General features: G+C 44.0%; 2 protein-coding genes across 2 annotated transcripts in view; one reads left to right on the top strand and one right to left on the bottom strand.

Annotated features, from left to right (window-relative positions):
• The window catches only part of Ccdc146 (coiled-coil domain containing 146), a 116,498-nt gene that overhangs the window by 1,186 nt on the left and 97,142 nt on the right, over positions 1-18,170 (bottom strand). Inside the window, exons 10-17 of the mRNA XM_055612985.1 lie at positions 12,534-12,629; positions 11,589-11,759; positions 8,506-8,594; positions 8,249-8,413; positions 6,054-6,278; positions 4,469-4,697; positions 2,488-2,616; positions 1,858-1,995 (exon numbers count right to left, since the gene is read on the bottom strand). Of these exons, the coding sequence (XP_055468960.1) occupies positions 1,858-1,995; positions 2,488-2,616; positions 4,469-4,697; positions 6,054-6,278; positions 8,249-8,413; positions 8,506-8,594; positions 11,589-11,759; positions 12,534-12,629 (1,242 nt within the window). The remainder of the gene's footprint in view (positions 1-1,857; positions 1,996-2,487; positions 2,617-4,468; positions 4,698-6,053; positions 6,279-8,248; positions 8,414-8,505; positions 8,595-11,588; positions 11,760-12,533; positions 12,630-18,170) is intronic.
• The window catches only part of Gsap (gamma-secretase activating protein), a 138,397-nt gene that overhangs the window by 87,097 nt on the left and 33,130 nt on the right, over positions 1-18,170 (top strand). The window lies entirely within an intron of this gene.

The following is an 18,170-nucleotide window of genomic DNA, read 5'->3' as shown; positions in this document are numbered from 1 at the left end:
TAGGAAATCCCTGACAGAGGCTTCAGGGATTGAACCTGTCCTGCTAACTTTTTTTTTGTTGCTGTGATAAAACAATGACCAAAGGAAACTTGTGGAGGAAAGGGCCTTTTGACATTCATTTCCATTATGGAGCAAAGTCAGGGCAAAAATTCAAGCAAAAGCCACAGAGTACCACCGCCTACTGGCTGATTCTCTGACTCACTCATTGGGTCATGCTCAGTCAGCTCGCTTTCTTTTATGGCCTAGACCTGACTGTCTAGGGATGGTACTGCCTTCAGCGGGCTCCGCCCCCAACGTCAATCATCAGCCAAGACATTCTTTCATTGGGAATGGCCAAGGCCAATCTGATCCAGGCAGTAGAACCCAACATGTTTGGTTATGTAAATAAGAAAAGATGAGGAAAGAATTCAAAGGAAAGGTTTATCTAGTCGATAGCTTCCAGGGAGGAGAGCCTTGAGGGACTAGCTTAGTGTTGGTTTTTAAGAGGTGAGGAGAGAGGCGTGCCTGTGATGCCTAAGTTCTGGCCCACTTGTAAGTTCTGGCTCAAACAATAATATGGGTTTATCAGGTTGAGCCTTTCCAGCTGTTTGGAGGCCTTTCTGGCCACACTGTGCTTCTCTAGTATTACAAGTAATTTCCAGAGACTCTGCCATCAGTTTTGAAAAATCATCCCTCAATGGAAGAATGACTTTCTCTTAAGGCAGGGGAATTCATTTCCATGTTTATGAGGCCAAATTATACACTTCTGCCATCGGACTTGCCAGAGTAGAATTGCAAAGGCTACGTGAAAATGGAGTTTTTACCATTTTTTTTTTTTTTTAGGCGAATATTCAGTCACATTCAACATAGCTTTGCAAAACTATTTCCAGAACAGGATTGGCTGTTTATTTACTCACAATCATTTTTCTAGGGTCTGTTACATGCGAGACACGGAGAAACCCAGAGAGGGACTGTCCCTACCCTCTGGAGCCTAGTCTGGGGTGTAGGAATCCTCCACTCTTATCAGACAGGGCAGGAGAGCCCAGGGCGGCTGTGTGTAGATTCAGTCACCTTCAGCTATTTCCTTCTTCCTCACTCTGCTGGATGGTGTGTGCGCGCCCCTTCCTCTTTGTCTGGCTCACGTGTGGTGGGGCATTGCATGGCATGAATTCAGTAGCTGTTGCTGGGTGGTTAGAAGCCCTCTTCTCAAGGATGCTCGAAGGTCCCACGGAAGCCTTCCTCCACTATGCATGGTGTGATCCTGCCACCTTTCAGTCACCGGCTCCCTCCTGCCAGCTGTTGCTTTCGGTAATGCCACCCCTAGCAGCTTTGAATCTCCAGCCCTCATGCCTCCAATGTGTTCACTTGGGAAGTGCCCTGTGACTAGTCAGCCTGGGAATTGTGTGACTGCTGTTCTCTTCAATGGCTCCTTTCCATCTGTGGGTTCTGGCTGAGTTCTGTATTGGAGCAATTCCAGGTCAGACCACTGGATAAGTAAAGTTTTGTTTTTTTTTTTTGTTTTTTGTTTTTTTTTCTGCTCAAAGAGAAATAGAGAGGGTTTTACTTTATACACCAACTACGAAGATAATGGTTTACTTGAGAAGTTGCCTCGCTAACTAAAACTTAAATGCTGTCCCTGAAAAGCTTACACGTCCTTCCAGTGAAGTGGATTCACTCAGGGAGCGAACCAAAGCTCATTTTGGATTAATGGTGACACATTGCTGTGTTTCTAGACTCATAAGATTTCACCTCTCTAGAGCATCTCAACAAACTGAGAAGAGTGGCACACAAAAGGTGATAGCAGGAGCTGGGGCCAGGAGGGGGCCGGGAGGGGGCTGGGAGGGGGGGCCGGGAGGGGGGGCCGTCCCACAGGCAGACCTTCTTGGCTAAGAGCAGCGTGTCCTCCTTGCACGTCCGGGTCTTGCCTTTGAGCTTGTTTGTGAGCTGGGACACCTGCTCGTAGATGAAATCCTTCTCCAGTAACTTCTCCTCCTTCTTGGCCAGCTGAAGTTCCAGCTATAGTTGGAGACAATTTCAGTAGGAGATTTAAAAAAAATGACTTAGGTAAGGCATGGTCTTCAGTCCCAGTCTGTCCTCCACCCCATGACAGAGACACATAGCTGTCTCTGTTGTTAAGATACCCCTGAAAAGTCTCTGAGCTGGGCCACGTCAGGGGACACTCTGGAGGCTTTTCCACCCAGGGTGGACTATGGCCTCTGGCTCTATTTGGCGCCCGCACAATGCCATTCTTTCCAGGGGTTCCCGCCAGGAAGACAAATTAACATATTCGTTCAAGAAGTCAAAATCAGTTACTGAGCTAGTGAAGGAGGGCACCGTTGAATCTTGAAGCTACTGGATCTTTACTTCCTTGGGTCAATATCTGAGGATTTAGGACCACACAACAAGGAGGGGCCACCTAGGGGCTAGAAGAATGAAGGATGGGTCTGCCAGCGTGAGGGGAAACAGCACTGTGAGCAAACAGACACAAGTTTAAGTAAGAGCATTTACCATATCTAATTTCTTGAGCATTTCTTCTTCAGTCAGATCTTTTCCCTTAATGTAGCGGGTCCTTTTCTTATCGGCAGGGTCTAGGAAGCGTTTCTCCAGGTCTTTTATTCTATCTGAACACTGTGCAAACTATTGAACAAGAAGCAGACATTAGCTTTAAAGTTAACTCTATCTTGGGTAAACCTTCAAATTATGTAGCCAGGCTCTTTAGCTCATTTGTGGAACTATGTGGACCCTGTGTGGGAAGGCAATGTCTGTCTGTCTCACTGGAGAGAAGGCTTAGTTCCTCCAAGCCCTTCCGTTGCTCCCAGTTGTGTGTGACACTCACAGGATGGTGTGTGGTTAAGGGCTCAAAATAGTCTGCGGCTTCACTGCAGGTGTTTCAGAGACAGGGGCAGCTGGCTTGTGACAGGTTGGATTCCTTTGTTGGCAGTGGCCTCGGGGGAAGGAAGTTCATTATCATGCTAACCCAGCTTGTGCTCTGTGAGAAACTGTCCCAGCCACTCGTATACTTTTTGCTAAGGAGCCTTTGAAGAGGTTGCAGCTGCTGACTGACTGAGGCCTGGAGGTGGGTAGTGATAACAGACACAATGGCTGCATTTCGTTTTAAGAGGGGAGAGGTAGAGCACAGTGCTAACCCAGCGTTCTTGCCTCCAGCTTTCCCGGATACCCGTTTCTCAGATACCTCTGGCTTCGCCGTTGACACAATGCAAGATGAGGCTTTGAAACAACATACTTCAGCACAGCGGGCCTCAACTTATGGGTCGTGACCATCAGAAAATACACATTTCTGATGGTCTTAGGAACCACCACTCAGTGGGCAAAATTACAGGTAGGAAGTAGCAATGGAAATATGGCTACCAATCAGGCACGTATTTCGACAAATGACCCTGATGTAGTCGCACTACCTGGAAGATGCCGCCGTCTGTCTTATCTTTCTCAATGCACCAAAGTATGGACGCAGACCCTACATCGAGCTCCACAGATCATTTGCATGAAGTTAAGTGGAGAACGGAAAGTAAATGTCAGCACTGAGAAACAGTTACTCGTATGCTGAGAGAGGAGGTTTGCCCTCAGATTTCTGATTATTTTAATACTTATTCTTGGGGATAGAATTTCTTTTCCTTTAACATTTTGTTCTTTTTCTTTTTCAATTAACTGGACACACCTTAATTTCATAATCAAAAAATAAAAAAGACTAAAAGCAAGGATGGCGGTTTAGAATACAGGGTAGCATTGTTCCCACAGCCATGAATCAGTGGGAAGAAGCATGGGCCACACATATGTTGGCTCAATTTTTTATGCTTTCATAAAAATATCACTACATGTGAAGGAAGCAGGCTTCTGTTCATGTTTTAGTCTTTGCTGTGGGGAACCACAGGTTAATAAAGAGTCTGTTGCGCCTGACTACAGACTGGGAAGCTTTTCGTTCCTTCCGAGGGTAAAAACACAGCCCAGCAGGCTGGCTGTGATAGCACAGCTTGTCATCTCAGCACTCAGCAGGCGGAGGCGGGAAGGCTGCAATGAGTCCAGCTAGCCTGGGCTACGCAGGGGTTTCAGACCAGCAGTGGTTATAAGAGCCTACTTCCACAAGCCCGAAAGCCACCCAAAGTTACATATAGGTGGCCAGAAATGTCGACGACATAAATGTACTACAAGTAGTGTGAGCCGAGAGTTCTCCCGACAGAGCTACAGAAATGATAAACCAGGACCAAATCCTAGCATGACCCGGGTTCCAAGAAACACAGATAATGCTTCATGAGAAAAGCAAAGCAAAACAAAAACCTGAAAAATGGTGTAGCTCCAAAACCGCACCTTGGAGAAGGGTTCAACGTCATTTTCAAACGTCACCTGTCTCGTGGGAGCTAGCAACGGTGTGTGGCTTGGCTATCTGTTACAGAACCCATTGCATTTGCATAGGAACAACTGGAAAGATGACAAGCCAATGGCCTGGGAAAGTGTCCCCTGGCCGCTCACCCACCTGGATCTGGAGCACAGCCAGGTCAGCATCCAGGGCCGCCTTGGTTGGCAATAATTTCTGTGTCACACAAATCTGCCGTTGCTTCTCAGAGATCTTCAGTTTTAGGAATCGGATTTTTTCTTCCAGTACACGGATTTCAATGTCCCCATGGAGCTGCATCTTCCCTTGGATATTTATTTTTTCGTAAAAGATGCAAACCTCTTCTTCCCGCTCTATCAGCTGAACACCACTGTGGCCAAATTCAGAGCAGGGGTCTAAGTGGGTGTCGAGGCCACTGTCTCTTAGTTACCCCGGGGTAGGGGAGGTCACCTCCAACACGTGAACCAAGCAAAAATCAGGCCTGGTTTTCTGCAGGTCTTTTCTTGGGCCAGACTTGCCAAGCAAGGCCAGAAGCCACGGGCAAAGGGCCTGGGAGTATGATTCTGGACTGAGTCGCCAGGCCCATGAGGCTCTGTGAAGAGAGGTTGGTTCCCCAGTTCCTGCCGTTTGTAACCATGCTCACAGGCACAGTGGAAAGACCCCTTCTTGAGAGGAAGCTGCTGGTTAGAAACAAAGTGAGAATTTTTTTCCTCCAGCACCTTTGGTCTAACCAGGGCCTGGGAATGCTCACAAACTTCTGCTTGTGCCAGGAGCCAAACATGATTGTTTGTTTTGTTTTGTTTTGTTTTTTAACAAGGACCTTAAAGATCTTCCCACACCATCTGTATATCCATTACTGCAACTGCTCCCTGTAATTTTTCTGAATCTTTCTCTCCCCTCCACTAGCGAACATGCACGTGCACCTGGCAAACCTTACCCCTCCACTCAGCTTCTTCTCTTTGTTTTCCCTCTGTCAAAGTTTCTTCCTATCAAATTCCTGTGATGACAAAAGCCAGCAGCAATCCTTTGCCCTCAGGGCCTAGTCTTCCAATGCTTTACATGAAATAGCACACAACATCTGTGAAGTTTGAATTATTTCAGGGCTCTGTCATCTCACTTACCGATTTCTCAAGACAAGTTATGGGCGTGGGTGGTGGCTGTTAAAAGAATACTACTATTAATGACAGGCCTGCAGCCTGGAAGAACTATGCCACTCCTCGAAGGCTTAGTTACTTATGAGGAAAATGAACTAGGAGAATGGGTTGATAGAGCCAAATGCTGCTTCACTGGATAAACGTTACAAAGACAGACCCACGGCAGCTGATGCAGGAGGAGTTCAGTGTTATCCTTGAGTAGCGGTTCTCAGTCTGAGGGTCGCGGCCCCCACAGGGTCAAGATCAGCTATTCTGCCTATTAGATGTTTACATTATGATTCATAACAGTTGCAAGCTTACAGTTATGAAGTAGCAATGAAATAATTTTATGGTGTGTGTGTGGGGGGTCACTGCAAACATGAGGGACTGTATTAAAGGGTCACAGCACTGGGAAGTTGAGAATCACTCTCCTAAAGTCTCAAGAAAAGACTTTTATCTTCGAATGTCCGCAACCCTCCTCTTCATTCCCCTCCCGCAGACAGCCTGTGTTGTTTCTATGCAAAGCACACAGCTCCCTCCAAAGGCTACATGGCAGGAGGCTCCCTGGGCACTCAGCCAGCCGCCCTTGATACCTTTCATTTCGCCGTTGGATGGCCTTCTCGTACTTCTTGCGCAGCTGCACCATCTCCTCCTCAATGATGGTGATCATGCTGGCCAGCCTGTCCATGCTGTTCAGCTGCGCCTCCTTCTTCTCCTTCATTTCCTGGAGTCTCGAAGTGATTTTGCACACTTCGTTTTGCATGCTCTCCCTGATGGTCACATTGTTGGCATGCTTCAGCATGGAGTTTTGCAGCTTTCTTTTAAAATAATGGCACAGTGGGGAAGATCATTATTGTCTTCGAAAATACAGAAGACAGCTGAAAAGGCTGCAAAAGAATGTTTCCCTGGGACTTCATGTCAAGGGCCCTGTCCTGGGGTCCTCCCTCTAGCTAGATATGGATACTGTCATTGGGTCAACCACTGTGCCACACTCTTTTGTGAAAGGGGCCTTTGCTGCTCTGTCATCTCAGGAGACTGAGTTCTGAGGCTAGAGGTGCTTCTACTAACAATGACAACTGGACCTGCTGGACTCATTTTAGGAACATGGGTTAGGCTGGATGAAATCACTGTAGATGGTATTCTAATACCTGTAGATGGTATTCTAATCTCCTCTTGGGTAAGAATATGACTAGAAAAAAATTTCTTTTTAATCAGTGTATTTGATATCTTTTTCAAAGTCAACTGGGCAATAGTGGTCAACAGAAAAACCCAGTTACATGGTCTCAGGAGATCAGGAGCTAAACTAGGTGAAAGAGTCCAGTAGATCCTATGACGTGGTAAACAATATATTCCTAAGACTACAATTTTTCAGATGTTCTTTCTGGTATTGTTAGAGATGAACTCATTTGTTACTATCGTGTAGGAACAAAAAGTTCTGCACAATAATGATGAGGGTTATGTATAAGAAAAGAGTCCAGAGAAGGAGCTTGCCCGAGGTCCCACAGATTGTAACTGGCAGAGCTCTGGGTGAAGTCTAGAAAGCATTGCTTTAGCCTCCCCCATGTACACCACATGCTTTAAATCTACATAAAACCAGGGATGCTCTCGAAGAAGTAATTTGCCTCCTAACTTCACATGCAGATTGTCAAGTTTATACTTCTTTTCTTAATTGAGCAGATTAAAGTCAGCAGATCATTGTAGTAAAAACAGGACCTAGAGCCCCTGCTTAGATGTAGCCCAGGGGCAGCTCAGTTTTCATGTGGGTTCCCTAGTAAGGATAGCAGGGACTGTCTCTGGCATGAACTCGGTTGCCTGCTCTTTGATCACCTCCCTTTGGTGAGGTGGCCTTACTAGGCCACAGAGAAAGAGGATCCAGACAGTCCTGATGAGATCTTACAGACTAGGCTTAGATAGTAGGGTAGGAGGACCTCCCCTATCAGTGGACTAGGGGAGGGACATGGGGGGGAGAGAAAGGGAGAGTGGGGCCAGGAAGAGATGAGGGAGGTGGCTACAGCCAGAAAAGAAAGTGAATAAATAACAACAACAACAACAATAATACTAGAAAAATAAATAGTTTTAATTTAAAGTTTTGCATTCTTAAAAAAAAAAAATGTGACTCCTAGATGGAAAGCTAGAAGTATGCTCCAGTGCAGTACATCTGTTGTTATCTGGGAATCAAGGAATTTGAACTGGTTATCCCCATCTCTGAAAGCCTTGCCCTCTTTCATGACCAACAGGGTATTCTAGAATGCCAAAAACACAGAAGGCACGGCTTGGAAAGGACACTGGCTGCAGGGAACCATGGAGCTGACCTGACCTAGCTGCCTTGAGAGGCCTGCATTATAGGTTTCTCAGGTTCAAGTCCATGGTTCCTGGAGCACTGTGTACCTTCCAGTTACTGAGAGAGCATGCACTCCCTCAGGCAGCGAAAGGTCCAGGCTGCTTTGTGTCTCTCTGTATGTTCCTTTGGAGGTCAAGGAAGCATGGAGGCTTGGCAGGACAGTTGGTCTTAGGCATTAGTATTGTGAACCTTGCAAAGTCTGCAAATATCACTGTGTCCTAGCAACTACAATTGTATTGATCTTGGAAATTGCCACTCTATTCTGCTTCTGACAAAGGTATAAAAAGTCTCATTGTTCTCAGGAAAACTGTCAAAGCCTCAGTCTTGCTGTGGCCCCCCCCCAACCAGCCTGATTTAATTCCCTGTGGCCAGATCAGGCAGGTCACCTTGGCACCCTGGTCTGGTAAGTGCACAGGGGAACTGACAACCAGCTGTCATAACTCTTACCTTTCTTGAGAGACAGTACTGTTTCTTAAAATTTCCAGCTCATTTAATGACATTTTGTGCCTTTCTCTTATCTCGTTTACTTTCTGATGAGCTTTGTGAAGTAGGTTAACAAACTTATTTCTTTCATTTCTAATTGTGTCATACAATTTGGCAAATTCTTTGAGTCTGTGAAAACATGAGATAGTTTTTAAAAACTGAAAAATAAATAACACTTCTCCCCCAAATCGAAAAGTTAAGGCATGACCAAATTCTTTTACCTCCGATGAACTTCACGTTTTCTCTTCTTATATATCTTGATTTCAAGATCCCTTGACCTGATTTCCTTAAGGACTGTGGAATATTTATTCTGAAATGTAAAATTTATGTGTGAAGTAAAGAAAAACAACCAGAGAGCACGGTGTGACGGCTCATGTCTGTAATTCTAACATTTGGGAAACTGAGGCAGTAGGCTTGCAATGAATTCAGGATCAGCCTGTGACATACAGTAAGACCCTATCTCAAAAATTCAAAACCACCCTCAACAACAACAACAACAACAACAAAAAACACGAGATAAGAGTACCCCCACTGAACGCCACTCCATTCCTGTCTGCCAGTTCTCCCTAACCTGCTAGATTGCACAGATGAGGAGAACAAGAGAGCTGAGAGCTGTCTGGCCAGCTCAAGTGAGTCCCATTGACGAGGACAGAGGAAAGAAGTAGAGAGGATAAAAGAGCCTCCACAGACAGGGTGGGCAGACTTGGGGATGACTACTGAGGACAGAGTAACTCCAGCCTGCCTTGCTTGTCCAGGCGAGCATGGTGCTCACAGAGGTCAATGAGGTTTTACAGGAAGTTTTGACAAATGTCCCGAGAGACTGAAGCAATCGTTTTAAAGTGCAGTTGTCCTTTTGTTTGGTGGGTGTATTTTCCTTTAAAGCGGGCACCATGCTGAGACCAGGTATGAAGCTGTATATAAATACATTAAGAAGAAAGTAGCTATACCTTCATAAATCATATATACATATGTATATATATGGTATAGGTATGTATGCATATATATACACACACACACACACATATAAAGTGTTGAATGTACTAGTGATACTCTTTAGATAGAAAATGCTTGGCGGATCCTTACTCTGGGATAGGAAGCATTCGGAGATAGAGTATCTGCTGGTAAGATTCCGGGAGAGGGGGTGCAGTCTCAGTCACCCCATCAGAGGTAGCCAGGGCAAAGTCATATGACCTAGTCATGCCAAGGCAGTATGGATAGCCAGTGATTTTATTCTGTATAACTTTCAGTGAAAATGGGGGTGAAGAAGCTAACGCTCGGGTGACTGCACATGCAGAGAATAAAACAGGGGCAGGATGAAGCGTCACCTGGACCGACTTAGATTTAGGCTGTCTTGAGTCTGACAGCAGTCAACATGAATCCCACCCCAGCCACCTTATATCTTTGTTTCATGGTTTTTTTTTGTTTTGTTTTGTTTTGTTTTTTTTGAGACAGGGTTTCTCTGTGTAATGAGCCCTAACTGCCCTGGACTCGCTTTGTAGGCCAGGCTGGCCTTGAACTCACAGAGCTCTACCTGCCTCTGCCTCTCAAGTGCTGGGATTAAAGGCGTGTGCCACCACACCGGCTAGTTTATATATATTTTTTAAAAGATATAGATACGACATAAAATATAAGATTAAATGCCTTCTTGTGAAAATACTGTTAACTATAACTAATGACTCAAAGAGTAATTCCCAAAACTGGAACACTCAAGGGACAAACTATTTTTCCCTTATAATTTCCATATCTCAAAAGGAAGAAATGCCTTATGCTTTATTATGAATTAGCCCCTGTAGTAAGGAAGCTCAGCTTATGCAGACTAGCCACACATAGATAACATAAGTATCCCGTACTGGGATCTATTGGAATCCGCCTATTTTGTAAGACAGACCAGTTCTTTTCTGGCAGATGTAAAATTCCTGGAGAGAGAAGCAGGGGAGATTTTAACTAGGACTTCTCCTGGGAGTGGACTCTTCCAAGACAACAACAGGTGCTTCTGAAAACGCTCTTCTGGGCTCCCCCACCCGGACCCCGACTTTGGTAGCAGCGACCTCACACCTCAGCTGCTCATCTTAGTCATCCTCTCTTCTTCAGCTTTATTTCTTTCCAGTTCTTCAGAGGCTACAATCAATTTCATCTGTTTTCTGTGAGCCTAATTTTCCCATGGTTTCGGTGGGCTTTTGCAATGGAAATCAGACTGTTTAAGGTGGATTGAATGACCCTCACCATCTGCCCTTGTCTGCTACTGCTTCATTTGACATTCCTTCCCTTCTCCCTCTGCCAATTATGCCAGTTTCTCATTTTTCAGGTGTGAATGTGTCTAATTAATCAGCGAAAGAAGTGTCTGAAGAGCGGCCTAATTGCTGAGGGTCTGTGTGGCTAAAGCTTTCTCCTCCCTTCTTTGCTATAGAATCTGTGTCATCTCAATGCCCATCAATACTGTGTAATGTGGGGAATGAGAAAATAAATCCCATCTCCATGTAAGCGCTGAGAACAAGAACAAAGTTTACACTTATAAACAGCCATTGCCTAGGTCACATGACAAATGAGTACCTTCTATTTTAGTCATAGTTCACATCATATTTTTTTAAAGTTAGGCTAAACTTTAACTTCCTGTCTTTCCGTGCCTACTGCCTCTTGATTGCACATCATACGTGCACACTTTTGTTGGTTGTTTGGCAAGAGATCAAAGCCAGCCCAGGCAAGCAATCTAGCACTGAACTGTATCATGGCCTTTGTTTACTTTTAACAAAGAACCTCTAGACACAATCCTTCTGTGGAATAACTGATTCCAGTGTTAAAATGTTGGCTACTACTCCAGGGGGTTTTGTTTTGCGATGTTGCTTGTGGCGTTTTCTAGGAGTCTGGGGAAATCATGGGATGAAGCCGTAGCTGAGAGCATCCTGTACTGGTCCGTATGATGCTCTTGAGTTGTCCTAGGACCCGTCACAGTGGGATCTGTGGCTCTGTGACTTGCAGATCCTCTCTGTGGCCTATGTACCTTGGCAACCTTGTCACTACTGACACTTACTTCATTCTTATTGAATTTGCCATCTGTTTAGACCCTCTGATCATTGGGACTGAATTTTTAATTTTAACTTCTAAACCGATAACTACTGATAGCTAAATGCTGGCTTTGCTGTTATGGTTGTTTCTCGGTATATGATTGAGTGTCCTTTAGGAAAATTTTATAGGCATGGAATTTGAAGGAAATTTGGCACTACCACTTTCTAACTAACAGTGCATTAAAGTGAGGCCCCCTTGAGCCCATGTGGTAGTTAATGAACAGTTATAACAAAGCAGTTACCTGAGCTTTCAGGAAATCCTTAGACTTTTGTTCCTTTTCCTCAAGTTTGATTTGAGTCATCCGCGCAAGGCTGAGTACCACATCCTTCAAATGGTCTTGCTCCTTCAAGAGCTTGTTTTCCTCGGCAATCTGCTGCTCTACCAGCTTCGTCTTGGCCTCTGATATGGATCTCTTTTGAGAAGAACAGGATTAATACTCGCTTGCCGAAGGAGCACAGCAAAGTCAGCACACGGAACTGTCTTTTCCTTTCATGTTCATTAACAGACAGAGCAAAGTCACCAAATCTCTGCTCCAGAGATTTTCTTTTATGAAGGATGTGAGCTAGTGGGTAAGCAGGGCAACCTTTTCCTTAGTGTGTTTTTTAAATGACTAGAAGATGTCTGGAAATATGTTTTAAAATACTTCAGCAGTAGCTTGAATGACAAAAGTTTGCAAGCTTGAAATAGATATTGATGAAACAAGGTTGACCTTTAACGAGACCATCAGCCCTTTTATTTGGGAAATCTTAATAGCCTGTAAAAGGTTTGTCATTTCAAGCACTTCTTCCCCCCTAGGAGAAACTTTCAGATGAGGATGGTGTGTGCGTGTACTCAGTGGTAGACTTAGCTAGCGTGGCTGAGGCCCTGCATTTCATCTTCAGTAAACCTCCCGCATAAAAAGAAACGGGCCCACTGCAAGCAAGACGATACTTTAACAATGCATGCTTACTTTATAAATTAATGCATATTATATGTATAATTATTACGAAGATGAATGGGTTCCACTGTGGCATTTCCACACACACACACATCATTCTTTGATAGGATCCCCCTTCCCAGATGCACCCCCTCCCCAGCCCTTCCCATCTGCTAGCATTCTCTTTTGGATGTGGTTTTAGAGAGCATTTTTGAAACACAACTTTGCGTTCACTCTGGGATAAAAGTGTAAATGAGTGCCCATGCTGACCTGCTGCATCAGATTCCTCTTAGCGAGCTCGACTTCCTTTTGGAGCTCTCTCCTTTGCTCGGGTAATGAAAGGAGGTCTTTAGGGATAGCTTCAATCTGGAAATCAAAACAGGTGCTATTATGAAAACAATGTCCAAGATCATGGCGTCAACTGCATTACATACATTTTGAAAATGACAGACAAATCGTGATTTCTGATCTTACAGTCATTTCTATTCTGATTATTCTTTTTTAAAAAAAGATATATTTATTTATTATTTATATAGTTTTCTGCCAGCATGTGTGTGCCTGTGACCCAGAAGAGGGCACCAGATATCACTATAGATGGTTATGAGCCACCATGTGGTTGCTGGGAATTGAACTCAGGACCTTTGGAAGAGCAGCAAGTGTTCTTAACCTCTGAGCCATCTCTCTAGCCCCTGGTTATTCTTTATAAAATCAGTGCAAAGTAAAATATGAAGATCTACCAAAAGCACGTGATTCATTAGCTACAATTGTTTTACCTTTTCTAAATAAATCTTAATATCTAGCATGTATTGAGCATTGCTTAAATGCATTGCAGTGGTCTGAGGGCTTAGATGCATGATCTTATTCACTCCTCACAAATGCCATGAGGCATTCAGCTGTTCAGAAGTTGAGAGTGACATATGGACTTCCTCAGTCGTTCGTGCCGGCATGAACACAGGCAGCCAGTCAGAGAGCCCATGCATGATCTCTCCCTTACCCTGCTGCCTCTTGAATTCATGATTTAGGAACTGAGGAGCCTGCATATGCTTGGCTAATTCATGTGAGGGTGATCATAATTATCAAGTCTATGTTCCTTTATGAAAACACGTGGGCCAAAGAAAACTGGTTATTTGTTAACTGCGAGTATAACTTGCTACTTAAATGTGATAGTTTGCTGAGCAAATGGAATATTCTTTAAAGATAAAGCTCCTTAATCTTTTTGGTGAAACCTCCATTTTTGCCATTATACTTACTTTGCTGCATTAAGTTATACTTTTTGTCCTGTATTAAAATATTTTGGGGAAAGTATTTGATAAGGCATCACATAGTAGCTAATGAGGTAAGAGGAATATCCAATACTGTGAAAGCTTCACCTTGGGATGATAATAGCCTACCCAACTTTGGACCTCATTATGGAAGGCGAACAAGTCCAACCTGATATGGCTCTTTTCCACCAGTGACAACATACTTTGAGTCACCAAGCTTGTACACTAGCCAGTACGCACAGTAGGAAGGGAAGGCCATCCTGTTCCGTGGCTTAAAGGTCACCTAGTGGGATCTTTCTGATGCTCAAGATTCTCTTATGAAGTACTCAAGGGTATTTTTGGGTACCCTGTCCATCATCTGCACCCTCAGGTGCCCGATGCTTCCCGGTTCTCACCTACAATGGATGGACAGCTAACTGTCAAGAGGCACAGACATGGTCTTGTGAAATTCATACAGTAATATGAAGATGCACACCCATGCTGCTGATGAACGGGTGGGCACTATGACATATCAAGGCAAAGTGGAAGCTCGTGAAGCCTTGAGTAATTAGGAAGGCTTTGTGGGCACGGCGAGACATCCAGGAGGAAGAGTGCCACCTCGCTGGCGTGGGATAGATAGGTAAGCCAGCATGCCTGAAACCAGCATCACCTGCTGCAGGTGGGCCCAGAACGGGTTCTTCTCCATGCTCTACTCCCAGGGCTGGACAGCTTGGCTCTGAGGCCACCTGGGACTAAGAAATCTTGTAAACAAAAGCAACAGAAAAAACACAAATGCTTACTGAATTGGTCAACTAAAAGCTCCCAGCTCATTTTCTTGGTTTGAAGTCTTAGACACTTTCATTCTTTCCACTCTTTTGGAGTATAAACATTATCATGAACTGAACTTAATTCTGATTTTTGGCTTGTGCTCTTCCAACACAATATACCTGTGTGTGTATTGTTTATTTTCTTCACTGACCATTTCAGACATGTATGTGGCATTCTGGTTAAATCCTCTATAAAACTCAGCCCTCTAGCTTCTGCTAGATGAGACTCTGCTACCAACTGCTCATCTTATTAACCCTTTTCACAAGTCATGTGTATGCGAGTCTGCAGAAACTAGAGGTTATCAGTTTTGACCCTATTAGCTGGACTTCATTGTTGTTCCAAGTTGCACATTGTCTAGGAGTCCTCAGACTTCGTTGCCACAGGGTGAGGGTGACTGTGTGAGCCAGTGAAATGGGAAGACTCCTGGGTAGGGCTCCCGGGAAAGTAACTACTTACGTGTCAAAAGACTGAGCATGGTAAACCAAACCTAGAGAAGTCAAATGCCACATGTTCGCTCTCATCTGTAGCTTCTCTCATCTAGCTCATCATCTTTAGACATGGGTGTGTAACTTGGAGTAAGCACAGATATCAGGAAAGTGAAAAAAAGGAAAAAAAAAAAGGCCATGGTTGGCTGTGGGTGCCAGGAGTCTAGAGGGGGCAATAGTAGGACACACTTGCTGTGAAGGGGGAAATGGGAAAAACAGGTGGAAACCACTGACTTGGGAAGGGGGCAACACAGAAAGGGAAGGATACATGGCACTAATTATGTCTGAAAAGCCATACGGAATAATAGTATTTTATAATATTACATATCATATATAAGTGTGTGTGTTTATTGAAGTTATAGCACTTGGGGGTGATGATGTTCCATCTCAAGCTATAGGCTATCTAGAAAAACCCCAGTGTCAAGCATGACAGTCGGAGGAATAGGCCAACACTGTTGCCCTCGGTTGCCTTTCAGGAAAAGAAGGCAACACCCTGTTGTTGAAGACCACACACACTCTGGACACAGGACTTGGAGAAATCAAGCTGGACATGACCTGGAGTCCTCCCTTTCGAGGATGAGCTCTCATAGCAACAAAGGGAGCTGTAAAAGCTGCCAAAGAAGAAAAGCAATTAATAGTCTTACGTAGCTGTAATGCCTGGGAACCACAACAATGACCAGAATGTCAAGATATTCTGAAAGATGTAATAGTGGCACTCACCTCCTAGGAGTGGACACAGCCACCTGGCTGGACTTAAACCCCCAATAGGAGGGAATTCATGCTTGGTGTTATAAACAGACAATTACTCGTGACTGATGAGTTACCAAACCTAGAGGAAACCTACTGCCACCCCTTTCCTAAGCCAGGAACTTCTTTTTTTTAAAATTCTATTTTATTAATTTTTTTTACAATTTATTTATTACATTTCCCAATTGAAGCCCCTCCCTCAACTCCTCCCACTCCTACCCTCCCTCCCTCTTCTCCCTCATTCCCTTCCCCTAGTCCACTGAAAGGGGGAGTTCTCCTCTGCCATCTGCCCATAGCTTATCAAATCTCATCAGGACTGCCTGGATCTCCTTCCTCTGTGGCCCGGTAAGGCCACATCACCAGGGGTGAGTGATCAAAGAGCAGGCAACTGAGTTCATGACAGAGGCAGCCCCTGCTCCCCTTACTCGGGAATCCCACATGGAGACTGAGCTGCCAATCAGCTACATCTGAGCAGGGGTTCTAGGTCCTCTCCATGCATGGTTCTTGGTTGGTGCATCAGGACCCTCTGAGTTTAGGTTTTTTAGCTTTGTTTGTCTCCTTGTGGGGCTCCTGTCCCCGCTGTGTCCATCTATCCCCACCCCCCTTCTTTCATAAGCCTCACTGAGCTTTGCCCAAAGTTTGGTTGTGAGTCTCAGCATGTTTCAATCCCTGGTTGGGTGAATCCTTTCAGAGGACCCTCTATACTAGGCTCCTGTCCTTTTCTCTTCTTCCACCACTTCAGGTGTCTATCTAAGACAGGAACTTCTAAAAAGATTTTTTAAAAGAGGCTACAAAAAAGAGGGAAGAGGGAGGAGAAAGGAAGGCCAGGGGAGTTAAAAGAGAGAGTTGGAATGAATACGGCTAAAATACATTGCAAATTCTTGAAGAAGTAATAAAAATATTATATTTATAAAAAAGACAAAGCCATCCAAGCTGGTTATCACCTTGTGGAATGATCATCTTGTGACTATCAAGAAGAAATATAGCAAAGATGGTCAAGAGAGAGCTACAAGAATTCTGGACTTCTTGTGATGTGAAATTTCTTGATGTACCAATGTCTGGACTTTTTAATTATGTGAATAAAATATTCCCTTGTCTAGTAAAGCTACACCAACTTTCTGTTACTCATTGAAACCAAGTTGCAAACCTAACTGATGTCTTTTGAAAGGAAATCTTCCAACAGTCATCTGCAAAACATGCTAGAGTTGTGCTGAAATTGCCACTGCGGTGGCAGAAAAATGTCATCAAAGTTCTAATTATGGGATCAAAGGTGACTTAAGGTACTTCCGATTAATTTTGAGTCCCAAATTGCATATGTCATCAAATTTTATACAATTGTGTATGTTTCGTCCTTAGGTTTGGTTTTTATTTCATGGTTTTAAAATGCACTCATTGTAGCCATACAGTAGACATACGTAAAATAATTAAAGAAAATGATCCTTCCTGCCCCAGCCTCACTACCAGCGCTGCCCCCTAGAAGGTGATGTTAATGACCAGGCAATGTTCTTCCAAATATTTTTACTGCATGAGAAGCCGGGCATAATCGATGTAAAAGTTTGGGTGTTAGACACTATTCTCTTGCAGTAAACATCCTAGTTGAGACCAATGAATTTCAGCATAAAGTGTAATGGTTGCATATTTACCTGAAACCTTTGCAACGTTTTAGAGACTCTGTCTGGAATTTGTGGGAGGGTCTTGCTGTAAATCAGAGACCACGGGGAATCAGATGACTAAATAAAGGCTAAAGGCTAGCCTGCGAGTCACGTTCACCTTTTACACCTTCTCTTCTCCTTTTTGGTTTGAATGAAATGTCCAGTGGGAAGGACTGGCCTGACGGTCCCTACTTCCAAGTACTGCCAGACCATAAATGTTACTGACACTGTAGTAATAGGGCTTGAAGCCAGTGAGAGACGAATATTCTGATGCATTTAAATTGCTTTGAGTCTTACATCCTATGGGTGCCATATTTTGAACTTAACAGGTGGTTGTAACATAAATAGCTTTTTCTTTTTAAGAACCCAACAACTTGAGTATTCCACTGCAAACCCCACTAGTGAAGAGCCTTTCCTCATGCTTTGTGTATAATCACAAACAGTTCCCAGTTAGCTTTCCAGTAGCATGCTTTGAGATATGAGCAGAGAGCCTGGCATCATCATACATTGGAGGGTGGTTTCAGTGAGAATGAGACAAGACAAACAAAATGAGAGAAAAAAAAACACAAACAACAAAATCCAGGAAAAGATAATTTGAAGAAAATACAGTCCATTTAGGAAGAAGGAGTTATCATTAATATCTTTGGTGAGCTCATAGAAGAAAGGAAATGCTACAGAAATGAGCTAGAGCTGGTCATGGTGGTTCTTGCCGACAATCCCGGAACTTGGGAGGATGACCCAGCAAGGTCACTTTAAAACAAGGTCTGTCCACACACTGAAACTTTGTCTCAGAAAAGAAAAGAAAAGAAAAGAAAAGGAAAGAAAAATCCTATAGAAAAGAAACCTCCAGGGCTAGCTTTTAGTTCAACATATAAAATGCTTGTCTAGCATGTGTGAAGCCCTAAGTTCAATACCAAGTACTGAAAACAACAACAAAAGAGTCACTCAGAGAAC

The sequence above is a fragment of the Psammomys obesus genome, unplaced genomic scaffold, assembly GCF_907164565.1.
Source record: "Psammomys obesus unplaced genomic scaffold, mPsaObe1.curated_primary_1811, whole genome shotgun sequence".
NCBI lineage: Eukaryota > Metazoa > Chordata > Mammalia > Rodentia > Muridae > Psammomys > Psammomys obesus.
The sequence above is the reverse complement of the archived record's forward strand: the minus strand, read 5'-3'. Positions and strand labels throughout refer to the sequence as shown.